At 48.2% G+C, this 13,106-nt stretch overlaps 1 protein-coding gene across 2 annotated transcripts in view; it reads left to right on the top strand.

Moving 5' to 3' along the window:
• GLI2 (GLI family zinc finger 2) overlaps positions 1–11,278 on the top strand; it is a 199,639-nt gene extending 188,361 nt beyond the window's left edge. For both annotated transcript variants that reach the window (XM_037398606.1, XM_037398607.1), the window contains 3 exons: positions 1,287–1,568; positions 4,698–5,034; positions 6,079–11,278. In XM_037398606.1, the coding sequence (XP_037254503.1) occupies positions 1,287–1,568; positions 4,698–5,034; positions 6,079–8,435 (2,976 nt within the window). In that variant the 3' untranslated portion in view covers positions 8,436–11,278. The remainder of the gene's footprint in view (positions 1–1,286; positions 1,569–4,697; positions 5,035–6,078) is intronic.
• Positions 11,279–13,106: the final 1,828 nt, after the last annotated feature.

Here is a 13,106-nt window from a genome sequence, read left to right as displayed (position 1 = left end):
TTTATTGGGCCTAAAGGATCTTTATGAAAAATCCTTGAACTCTTTTATGTAGAGTTTTTAGCATGCATGGTAAGGGTTCTGTTCTTCAGAGTAGGTTTTAATAGCAAAAATAGTATTTCTATAATGCCTCGTCAAAAAGGTTCATAAGATTTATAAACAGACTATTTTACTTCCTGTGCTTTTGTTTACCTAGCTTTAAAATATATTAAATATTTACCTTAGTGGGGTGTTATGAAGATTTAGTTTGTTCAAGTGATGTGCCAAGATCAGTCAGGAAGCATGCTTTTGAATAAAAACCAGACTTTCAGTATTTTTCATGATGCTGGCTTTCTGCAAAGAATATATACGCCTTTTTCACTTAAGCTTCTGGACAAAATTACAAACCAGATAAAAAAAAAAGAATAGGAATGGTCATTTTGGGTAGCCTTCAAACAACATCTATCTTTTTTTTCATGGATCTATCCTAGTGTGTTGGCAGAAAAATAGTTAGAGTAGCTGTGAGGCTGAAAGAGGAACTTGTGATGAATTCAGAGCTTCCAGCGCAGCAGCACCAGCTCAAACAACTGCAGCGCTAATACACTTTGGAATTGGAAACTCAATAAAAAAAAAAAAAGTTGAAAGAAGAAAAGTATCTGTTTGCTGACTTCGGTTTTCAGAAGTGTGGCTTCAGCCTTGTTTTCCTGTGGCAATCAATGATTCATGAATTCAGGACTGGAGTGCTATCATCTGAAAAAAACATTGCATGCCTGTGGTTTGTTTTGCACAACAACAGATTTCAAGGTGACAGGTGCTGGAGTGGTATGATAGATTGGGTAGGGTGAATCCAGTCTGGCTTGGTTTCACTGGAATTCCACCAGCCAGAAGGTCTCAGACATTTCTTGGTATAGACCCCACCTTAGCAGGGAGAACATGTTATGATGGCCAGTCCCCTACATCACCTCCCTCCCATCTGTAATCAGGAAACATTCCTGTGGCCACCCGAGCAAATACGTACATGGGAAAGTAGTATTAGGAAGGTATGTCATGAATTCTTAGCTGTCTTTTAATCCAGAAACTGAAAACAAGGACTTTAGCCAACATCAAATGACTGGCCAGGTCTGTGTGGATCAGCAGCAGCCCATATATCACATCTTAGAGATCTCAGTCTTACAGAATCCTGTGGAGCAGATGCTCCACATTTTGCTGCTGCCAGCTGCTATGCTCATTGTATTTTCTTGGCCCATACACTGTACCTGGAATATTTGGGCTTGTTCTAAATATAACCCAAGATTTGCTTGTATTAACAGAAACCCTACGTCTGTAAAATCCCTGGCTGCACGAAGCGGTACACAGACCCTAGTTCCCTCAGGAAACATGTCAAGACTGTGCACGGGCCTGATGCCCATGTCACGAAGAAACAGCGCAACGATGTTCACCCGAGGCCACCTCCACTCAAGGAAAATGGGGACAATGAGGCAAGCGCCAAGCAGAGCAGCAAGATTTCAGAGGAGAGCCCCGAGGCCAACAGCACCACAAGGAGCATGGAGGATTGCTTACAAGTCAAAACTATAAAAACGGAGAATTCTGTGGTAAGAGCAGTTGCTCTTGGCAGTAATGACGCGGCCCCTAATTGCTCCGACGCAATGGGGGTGTGAAGCATTTGCATGCCATTTACCTCTCCAGGCAGTTTCCCTTCACCTGCCAACACCCTAGAGTTCAAGTCCAAAGATGAAACTGCAGGTCAAGACACAGTCCAGTGCATTTTGCACCTTCCTACCCGGCATCAAAAATTCCCACCCTCGTAGTCATGGGCACCATGTGATGCCCCGTGCTGAGCTTGGCCTCCCTGTGCTGGGAAAGTGGGTAAAACTCAGAGTGTTGTGGTCATATAAGCTTTACCTACCTCACCAATTTAAATTGAGCAATGACCGTAGGGCACAGATTGATGGTCCTGGCTTAAGCAGTCCCTCTTCTCCTCCTCCCTGCACCCTTTACTGTTATTCTTACCAGGCTGCTGCTGCTGCACAGCGGGTTTGCTGGCCCAACTCTGTTTCGGGCCGTATGATGAAGCCAGTGGGGATAAAAGTAGCTGGTGGTTTTTTTTGTTGGGTATCTTAAAGCAAGTTCAATTCCTCAGCCCTGCCCACTATACACAGAAGTACAGAATCACTGAGATTGGCAGGGATCTCTTGAGATTGTCTAGTCCAGCCTTCTTGTTCAATCACGATTGACTAGAGCAGATTGCTCAGGAGGAGTATATGAGTTCAATACTTGACTCCCAGCTGCCACAGAAAATTGTAGTTGGACCATAGGGCAGGGGAGTGAAACCAGGAGTAAACATGCAAGCAATGCTGTGGCCCACAGAGTATGGGCTTACAGTCAACCCTGATCATATTGTGCAGCCCTATGAGTGGCCACCAGCTGAAGCAAAGACCATTCATCAGCCTTCTGGCCATTACAGCAGCTCCACAGTAGGCAGTATCATGGTTGATGATGCTAACAAGGTGTGTATGGTGATGGGTTCAAACACATTCAAGCCTCTTCCACCCCATGTAGGGAGCCCACCTGCTCCTCAGCACACCACTGCTGGTGGAGGAGATGGAGCATTGCAACACGCGGGTAACTTTTGCCTTTTGATGTTTCTCTTCACCCTTCATACCCAAAGTTCTGGTCTGCTGCACCAGCTCAGAGTCGGGCAGGGTATGGGCTGGATACATTAGAAAGACCTTCACCTGCAAAGGAGAGTGTTCACATTGTCCCCAGGGTTCTCACTGGAGCTGAAAGGACTGAGCTCCAATATATATATATTTTCTTGAATTAAATTCAGGCTAAAATGTTGTTATTCCTATGAAACAACATGCCCTGGAGCTACAAAGATTTTATGAAAAAGGTTAAGGGATGTGTTGTTGGACAAATTACTAATGAGCAGCATGTTTTGCTTAGGAAGGAGTTGAGTATTTTCACATCTAAAATGTCTTTAATTGACTAAAGGAACAGTTATACCATGATGAGGCTCTGTATTGGGTTACAGAAACTGAGTGTGAGAACCACTGGACAGAATGACCTCTCTCCAATGCTCTTCCTCTGTGTGTTTTGGATTTTTTTTCAGTGAAAACATGGACACAACCACGGTTCCCCACCCTGTTTCTTCCGAAGGTGTGGGGTTGTTTTTCTAGGGCTCTGAACTCCCAGGGTCGCAGCCAAGCCATCTCACTGGTGGCAGGGCCATGGGTCGGATGTTACTTTCTGCTCTCCCCATCCAGTGCTGCCTACTTCGCTCATGCACGTTTAATGGGGCTGCATCTGACTTGATGGGCCCACGTCCAACTCCTGCTTCCTGGTTAAGGTCAGGGTGGTGGGAGGGGTGAGATGCTTCACTGGTTCCCATATCTCCAAGACCCTTTGTCTTATTTTGACCCATCTTTGGGTCTCATTCAAAACCCATGGAGACAGGTGGGAAGTTCTCCTAAGGGTTTTTATCTGGGCCCTCGAAGAGGGAAAGCAGGGAAGACAGAGTATGGGAGAGGGGAAGATGTTGGAAATTTGTGTTGTATTCTGCACTCCCCTCTTCCTCCTTTTACTAACATGGTCCTTTCTGTTAATGCTGCCTTTGTCCTAACAACCTGTTCTTTATTCCCGCTTACCCTTCCTTACTCTACCTTCCTAAGGACAGTCGGTACTAAGGTGAGCAAAGAAATCCTTTGTATTAAAATAGCTGTAAAAAGCCTGGTCTCCTGCAGACCTCCTGCCTCCAGCTGCGGAGCGATGGGGAGGGACAGGGGATATTTGCTTGAGTGCAGAAATGGGGAGGACACGGTGCCCAGTGCCCGAGGATTCCCTTTGCTGCCTTTCTCCCAGCATCACAATTTGCCATCTAATCCTGGGATTACAGTGTCTGTCATCCTGATTGAAGGGCAATGAGGCCATCAGAGGCAGTGAGCCCTGCCTATGAGGGCTGCTACGAGCAAAGTGAAACAGGGCATCACCCCGCACTCCCACCCTGGCCTGAGGCAAAGTATGCTGCCTTTTCAGCACTCCCACTTTTTGCTGGAGCCTGAGCCTCGAGCAGAGAAGCCAGGCATCCAGGCATCCTGTCTGGTAGCAGCAACAGCTACCTCAGAGCAAGTTCAGACCATTTAGTGTCTGCTACAAATAAACTCCTCAATGTGAAATGCAATTCCTGATGTAAATAAAATAAATATTTATGCTGCTTATCTGCCTTATCTGCAAGTGGGAGTTTGCAAACAGTGAACCAGGTTTTTATCTGGCTGGGAAGTTTGTCAGCTAACCTAATTATATGTTAGAGTATTTTAAAGACAGAAATATGTTGTGTCTGAAATACTTAGGCCTTGATCCTATGTTAGATAAGCCAGTGCTTGCTGCAACATACCTTGCACAACCAGGTAATGTCCTGCTTTTCTTCGAGAAGCATCTGTCCTTAATCTTTTGGAGGAACAGCATTTGGTTTCTCACCATCATCCGGTTGAACCCCCCACCATAGTTTTTTCCAGCTGTGGGGTGCTGCCTTGCCCTCCTCCCCCAGAGAATGTGCCCCTGTCCTCTGGTAGAGCTGAAGCCCTGCAGCAGGGAAGGTTAACAAGAGAGAGGAGAGCCTGGGATAGAGTCAAACATGTAGAGCCTGCTGAGGATTTGGGGTTCCTGGTTTCTTTCCATCCATGTTTCCACCTGCCCAATGCCTTCTCTTTTCCTTCCCCAAGATGTGTCAGTCCAGTCCTGGTGGCCAGTCGTCGTGCAGCAGTGAACCGTCACCCCTTGGCAGCACCAACAACAATGACAGTGGAGTAGAAATGAACATGCACAGTGGGGGAAGTCTGGGAGATCTGACGGCGTTGGATGACAATGCTCCTGTTGTGGACTCAACGGTCTCATCTGGTAATTCGGCAGTCAGCCTGCAGCTAAGGAAACACATGACGACGATGCAACGACTTGAACAGCTCAAGAAAGAGAAACTCAAGACAGTTAAGGATTCCTGCTCATGGGTGAGCCCAGCTCCACAAGCCAGAAACACCAAGCTGCCTCCCATCTCAGGAAACGGTAAGCCCTGTACTTGAGTCATGTCCTGTAGGAACCCTCCAGAGTTTGACTCTGGTTTCATAACCAAGAGTCTGCCCTGGAGGAGGATCTTTTCTTTTTGCCTCTGAGTCAGGCCTTGCTGGATAGAGGTATCAGGTAAAATGGAGAGCTTGGGTGTGAACACAGCCATCTGGTGATGTGCAACAGACACCCAGATGCTCAGGGCTACAGAGCTATGAAGGAAGGCAGAGGTGTTGGTGTCTTTGTTTCTGGGCTTGCCCAGGACCCAGACACAGCTGTCCTCACTGTCCCAGTGGCAGCCGCAAGACTGCTTGGGTTTGTTCCAGCAGTAACAGTTCCCCAAGAGCTAATGTGCCTCTTGGGAGACTGCTGGAGCACAGCAACAATCAAGACAAGCCCTTCAACCCTGATCTTGCTCCAAGAGAGCTTTTGTCACTTCAAGAGTTCCTGGCCATTGCCTACAGCTTCATATACTAGTTTCCCACTGGCTGTGGATTCCTGTTACAGGCATCTTTGTGATCCCTTCAGTGCTCCTCTGACTTTGCCAAGAAGTCCCAAGGCATGGGGCCTGGGTTTTACTAAGCCTCAGGGCCTTGTATATTGAGACTTCTTGGTTTGCTCTGGGAAGAGCCTTTGAACGCCAAGTTTTGGGCTCTCAGCCCTGTGCATCTGTCCCAGTGAGCAGCTGTGGCCGTAGCCATGTGCTGTCCCTGTGGCATGGTTCACACCCGTCCTGCTTTTTTCCTACTAAGAGAAGTCCACGTGAAGGCCCTCCCTCAGCAGCTGAGTGTCAGTGGGGTACACATTGCAAAGACTCTACAGCAGGGACTTCTTGCCTTCTCTCCCCAGCCTTCTTGCTTTTTGTGCATGGACACAGAGCTGGAGAGGAAGCTTTGAATTCAATGGCAGCAAATTAAATCCACTGTCATTCCTGTGAAATATTTGGGGGTGGCTTTGTGTGTCTGTATTCTGGCACCAAGAACACTACCAAGTGGAATTTCTCAGCTAACTAAACCTTTTCCTTCCCTGCAACTTTTCTCTCAGGCTCTATTCTAGAAAGTAGTGGTGGTTCTTCTGCTACGCTGCCTAATCCCAGAATAATGGAGCTGTCTGTCAATGAGGTTACAATGCTGAACCAACTCAACGAGCGCCGTGATAGTACAACAAGCACCATCAGCTCTGCTTACACTGTCAGCCGCAGATCATCAGGGATCTCCCCCTACTTCTCCAGCCGCCGTTCCAGCGAGGCTTCACAGCTTGGGCACCGTCCCAATAACACAAGCTCTGCTGACTCCTATGACCCAATTTCGACGGATGCCTCCCGTCGGTCAAGCGAGGCGAGCCAGTGCAGTGGGATGCCGGGTCTGCTAAACCTCACACCAGCCCAGCACTACAGGCTGAAAGCCAAGTATGCTGCTGCCACAGGGGGCCCTCCTCCAACTCCCCTGCCGAATATGGAGAGGATGACCCTGAAGAACAGAATCTCACTTATGGATGGACCAGATCCCACCTTGCCCTCCATCCGCCTCCCACCAGGCCCCAGGCGTTGCAGCGACGGTAACACCTATGGCTATCCATCAGCTGCAGCGTTTCCCCATGAGGTGCCAGGCAACTGCACAAGACGGGCTAGCGACCCGGTGAGGAGACCTGCAGGAGACCCCCAAGCCCTCCCACGAGTTCACCGCTTCAACAGCACCAACAGCATGAACCCCTTCCATCCTCCACACCCCACGGACAGGAGGAATTTTGGCCTCCAGAACTATGGGCGCTCAGATGGGAGCCTCCCCCGGCATACCTACTCACCCCGGCCGCTGAGCATCAGTGAAAACATTGCCATGGAAGCCATGTCTGGGGAGGTGGAGGCACCTGTCGGAGATGATGACATTGTGCTGCCAGATGATGTGGTGCAGTATATCAAATCCCAGAGCAATGGTACAGCAGCCGAGAGCACTTCCATGGGGTACAGCAATGAGATGCAGAGCTTCCAGGGAAGTGGGAAGCTGCAGTCTCCAGCCTTGCCCAGCCAGCGCAGGATGGCAGCGGCTGAGACGAGCATGAGCCACTTGGGACCCATGATGGCAGAGTGTCCCATGAGCTTTGATGCTTCCTCAGACATGAATAAAAATAACATGCCCGTCCAGTGGAACGAAGTCAGCTCAGGTACGGTTGATATCATGTCCAATCAGTCGAAGCAGCAGTTTTCACAAGGGAACTTAGCAGTGGTCCAGCAGAAGCAGAACTTTGGTCAGTACCAGAACTATAACCAGCAGCAGATACAGCTGCCAGAGAACAGTATGAATGTAACACAGCAGAGCTTTATGCAAAGAAATGTGGGCATGGATGGGCAGAGGCTAAACTGTATGCAGCTGCGGCAGCAGCCCATGAGCCTAGGCCCCAGCATGAACCCTGATCTGGGCTTGCACACAGGGTATAACCAACCTCATCAGATGCTGAGCCCCAGTGCAATCAGTGGCAACCCAAATCAGATCTCTCCTTCTTGTAGCAGCATGGCAGCAAAGTCCAGACCCCACCTTCACCCTCAGCAAGTGGACATGGCGACCAACCCTTCTTTAATGGTTGGCAGCAACAGCGAGCGCACAATGCTGGGCCAGGTCATGCATGAACCGAGTCAGCAGAACTACTCATCTCAGCCGACCCACCTGAACTTCCCCATGGCTCAAGAGACCTTTCATCAGCCCATCATGACCTCCAACCAGCCCAGCTTTGAGCCTCAGCAAAGCATGATGGGCTCGGCCACGCAGGCATATCCATCCGGCATGGTCCAGCCTCATCCTCCGCCCGAGCCAAGCCCGGCCAGCAGACCCCGAGGCCTCCGCACCGTCCAGCAATTGGGCTACATGCGAACTCCCCACCCTACAAACACCATCAGCCCGGGCCAGGAGGCGGCAGAGGCCATGCATAAAAGAACAAGCAACATGTTGCCTGCACCAGCCCAGCAGTGCGCGGACGGCATGAGGGAAAACAATTTGATGTACTATTACGGTCAAATCCACATGTATGAACAAAACAGCAGCTTCGATAATCACGCGGACTGCCGGGTCAGACAGCAGCAGTGTGCGCTGAACAGCAAGCCGGCCGCTCTGCCTTCCCCGGGCGCGAACCAGGTATCCAGCACGGTGGACTCGCAAGGCCTTGAGCCACCCCAGATAGATTTTGATGCCATCATGGACGATGGGGACCATTCGAGCCTGATGTCAGGAACCCTGAGCCCCAGCATCCTGCAGAACCTCTCCCAGAACTCCTCTCGCCTGACGACTCCACGAAACTCTCTGACACTGCCCACCATACCCGCGGGAATAAGCAATATGGCAATAGGCGATATGAGCTCCATGCTAACCACGCTGGCAGAAGAGAGTAAATTTCTAAACATGATGTCATAACAGTAAAGCACAAGGCCTTAGCGCTATCCAAGGGGCTCTGCGCGAAGCAGGTTTATGAATGTGCTTTTCAAAAATAATCTGTTTCAATAGAGTAGATTCTTTTTTTATAAGTATTAAATACATTAAAGGGATTCAAAACGAACATTTTTTAAAGTGTCTGTACAGAATTATGTAAACTATATCCAGGCAGTTCAGCACCGCAAGGGTGCACCTCATTTTGGCTTGGTTTGCCGGAGCTAGGAGACAGCATGAGTGTGCTTAGAGATGAAACCCTCCCTCCCCAGCAGCCCTGTAAATAGCACTCCCCATCATTTTCCGTTAGTTATGTTTGCAAAAAAATCCATTTTCAACACACTCCAGAAAGAAACGGGAGGATGAGGTTTTGATCAGAATAAAAGCCATAATATGTATTCTGCTCTGATGAGAGTAGGGTTTAGTTATGTCTCCGAACAAGCCCTCTGCCAGCAGTATTGTTTTATACCATAAATACCTTTGTACCTTGCAAAAAGCGTTGATTCCAAATGGCTTTTCAGCAAAGTGCCTTACCACGCTTTCGTGTTAAGTAGCCAAGGCCTCTCTTCCTTTAAAAATCAAATATAGTGTATTGCCAGAAGCGTATATAAAATGTACATTTATAAAAACATAGTGGTGTTTCTGAGAAAACATTGGAAAGACACATTGATGAGACACATAAAAGGTGAATGCACACTTTGATCAGCTGTGTTTACAACGTGGTTTATATCATGTGCAGAGTGGAGCAGAGGCCTGGGAACAGCAATCACTGGGAAATAATCCCCCGTGGCAGGAAGGCTCTGGCGTACAGACTGACATACACGCATAACTTTGCGCCTTCTGAGCGCGCTGACTTTCTGCGGGGGCCCCGCATGCATCTTTAATGTCAGATCTCTGAAGCACGCATTACCATATCCCTGTGCACCTTTGCGACGGCTTTGCTTTCTGTTGGGTTTTCCGTGCTGAGGTGCTCACATATAAATGTGATGGTGATGGAGAGACTTTTATGATCGTTTCAGCCCGGTCAGCACTGTGGCAGCATTGTGGGAGCTGGTTTATCTGGCCAGGGTTCATCTGCGTAATGTGCTCCATGCAGGGTTCTGCCTGGGCTGCGTGAACACAACAGGCACGTGGCTGCACTGATGCGAGGCCAAGCATGAGCTAATACACCCAGCCCCGCAAGGAGGCTTGTTGGCATGCACCCAGTGCTACTTTAACATGTCCCACAGCTTTGGTCAGCTGTGAAAAGAGCTGCTGTGTCCGAAAAATATGCCATGGACAACCTGGGGTGTTAGTTTGGCTTGTGCTTTGTGCTACAGTATACAGCTACTCTTTGTGCTCAGCCGGTTCAGTTCAGCTCTGCACCTGCAGTCTGCAGCATAGGCAAACATCTGGATAGTCTCAAAACAGGTATTTGAGTCAAAATAGTAGTTCGGCCAGTGAGAATCTCTTGGAAAAAAGTCCTTGTGGAAGAGGTGGGAGGAGTGGGGCCTCCCAAAGCCAGACCCTCTACCAAGATGTAACTGCTTGTAATAACAATCAGCTGTTTTCAGGCTGGTCCCACCTGGCACTGAAGTTAATCTTAGCTGCATTATTTATTTTTGCTGTTGTTAGACAAAAGGGTAGAAGTTGTGAGGTGCATGTACTTGGACAGGAGGCCTTGCTTAACTTCTGACCGCATTGGACAAGGACAACTCTCCTCATCCTGCTTTCACAGCATCAAATACTTGGTACTCCACCTGTTGGAGGCCAGGGGACAAGTGTCACATCCTCCCCAGGTTCTCACAGTTTGACCGGACAAGCATCTGCAGAACTTCATTCTCCTTCCCATCTCCCCTCTCCCCCTCGTATTGATATGGTGTTCTCACTTGCATCTGACTCCATCCCCGGCGCAGGACAGTGACAGTTCTGTAAAGATGCTTTCTGGTGTCCCTGCTTTCTTTTTTGCACAAACTGATGTCGGGCTCACTGTGCCTTGCATGCCCAGGGGCTGGCATGAAAACACCACATGCTACCTCCTCCAGGTGAGCCGTTTGTGGCAGCGGTGGGCTGGGACAGCGTGGCTGCTGGGTAGGCCTGGGCAAGGCTGGCACACGGAGGGGCTGCTCAGCATCCTGCAAGCTCACCCACCCCCATCCCAAATGCAGAGGGTGTGCACAGGATGCTCTCACTCCTGCCCTTCAGCCCTCGAGGCCCCTGTGACTCCTGCTGATGTCCAGGGTGCATGAGGACAGGAAAGCAGAGCAAGGTGCCTGGCTGTTTATTTGTGTCTCCCGTGAAAGTTGTGTTTAAAGGGATTGTTTTATAGTCCACTGTATATATTCTCCTGCGGTTACTGACCTTGCCCTTGCTTTTGCATTTATGAAAAGAGGGCAGAACATATTTTAGGACATTGTATTTTGTCCTGGACGCTTGGCATACAACTGGGCATCCCTTGTGCTGAGATGGATCAGGCTTTCATGTGTCCTTCAACTGTTAATCTGATTTTTTTTCAACAGCTGTGAAGGGCAATGATGGCTACTGAGTCCCCCTTCACAGATATCTCATTAGCAAAGGATCAAATACAAAAGCAAAACCAAATCTCCAATGACTTGAGATTTCTCAGACTTTCAGAAGCGGTGGTCTTCCTTCATTTACTTAAAAAGTATTATAATAACCATTCCAGCACTGTATATATTATGTATAGAAGACATCATTACTAAAAGTACTGTAGGTGAATTGTTCTGTCAGATTTATATCTTAAGAACATTTTTAGCTGTTTTCTACATCACAAGAATGGAGGTAACATGCTGAACCTGTATATAAACCTTTTGTACATTAAAAAGTAATTTTTTTTCATAATTCCTTGTGCCTGTTGTTATTGCTTTTTACTGGTAATGGTGGTTGGTCTTGGTCTGTCATTGCCACACCAACACAGTCAGTTGGACTCTGGTGGAGCTTAGCAACAGCTGGTGAGGAGCTGGGTGGGCCTGGTGTGTGAGTCACTGCACAGATGTGCAGGGGCCTTGCCTTGAAGAGCATCCAGTCAACAACGGGATGAAGGTGGCAAAAAGAGAGGCAGTAAGGCCAGGGTGCTGCTGCAAGCACAGCCATGCTGCCCAGGTGTTTTTCATTGGCGTCTTGGCAGAGGTGGTTTGAAGGAGGATGGCAGTGCAACAGGGGCAGCACGGGAGAAGGGCTCAAAGCAAGGGCTGAGGAAATTTCGCAACCAGAAGATTCATGGTAAAATGGCTTCTTGGTCATCTTGGTCAGTATCCAAAAGGGGATAAAAATAGGACAGATCAGCAGAGCTGTGGTAGGCCATGACAGCAAGAAGTTGTATACTGGGTTTGGAGAAAGGAGAAAGTAATGTGTCCTCTGTGCATGTGATGGGAAGCAATATGGTGATACATCAGTCGTGATCCAATTAGAGCCCACTCCAACCTATTGATGAGAAAGATTTCATTTGACTGCAGCAAGGGTTAGTTTGACCACCCAAGACTGATTTTGAACTTTCATAGGGGTGGGTTGGTGCAGACAGGGCTAGAGCTTTAAAGGGGAGTGGGGAAGCTATTCACAGGTGATACTCATGGGCACAGCAATTAGCTTGGAATAAAGTCAGCTGTTGAGCAAAGCAGTTGGCCAGTGATTCAGCCCTGGCACTTGGTGCAGGTGAACTAGCAGGTTCATGCAGGAGCAACCGCTGAGGATGTCCTCATTTTTTTCTGTGCAGGATCCCTGCTGGGCTGACTGGGAGACTCAGGTAAGTTTGGGGCAAATCTTCACCCTATCACCAAGCTTCTTTCATAGTTTGTGGCAAGAGATTGGTATATCCTAAGACAGAACTCACCTTTTCTGTTTTAGGCATGCAGGATGGGGTGGGCTTTCCTCTGTAAGATGTCTGTCACTCTTCTTGTTGATTACAGAGAGACTCTGTGTAGCCATCTTAGATTAGATACCTTCTCCAGCAGGGTGAGATGAATCCCATGGGTCTCTTGCGCTGATCTAGTCACCCTCAGCAGGGTCTGAGGTTGAGCCAGTGAACAAGATGTTGATTAATGTGTTCATGATCCTGTTAGTCCGCAAATCCATTGGATAAATATCACACCCCTCTATACTGTCCAAGAACTTCAGAAATCACATTTGAAAAAATGCAGTAATGTTATTAAAAGGAAATTTTTCAGAGCTTTTCTGTTGACAAAAGACTTTGGAGTCTCACATCGGCTCCTACTGCTTTTCTACTTCAGACACTTAAAGTGGGTTTCTAAACTAGATCAAATGCTGCTTTTAGCTTGTATTTCACTGCAGAGTTCTATCAGGGCACACCTCTGCCCGTGTAAGAACATATTTATTACTTAAACTGGGCTAAGGTTTCCTAGGAGTCCACCTGAGGTCATGTGCCAGCATGTGCATTTTTACTGCTTGGCCGTCCTGGAATAAACAGGGATCGAAAGGCTCATTGCTCCAGTTGTAAGCCAGTAATAGCCCTTCTGCAACAAATGTTGTTTATAAGCCAGAGCTTGGAGTTTATACTACTGTGGCAGCTGCATAATATTCAATTAACCTTCTTTTTAATTAATCATATCCCTTATGAAAACAAACCATCCTAACAGGGCTGATTCTGACCCTCTTTGGTGAGTGTTAACCTTATCCCACTCCCAAAACCAGTGGGAGCATAGG

Source organism: Falco rusticolus, chromosome 8 (assembly GCF_015220075.1).
Source record: "Falco rusticolus isolate bFalRus1 chromosome 8, bFalRus1.pri, whole genome shotgun sequence".
NCBI classification, from domain to species: domain Eukaryota; kingdom Metazoa; phylum Chordata; class Aves; order Falconiformes; family Falconidae; genus Falco; species Falco rusticolus.
Note: the sequence above shows the minus strand (reverse complement) of the source record. Positions and strands in the feature narration are given on the sequence as shown.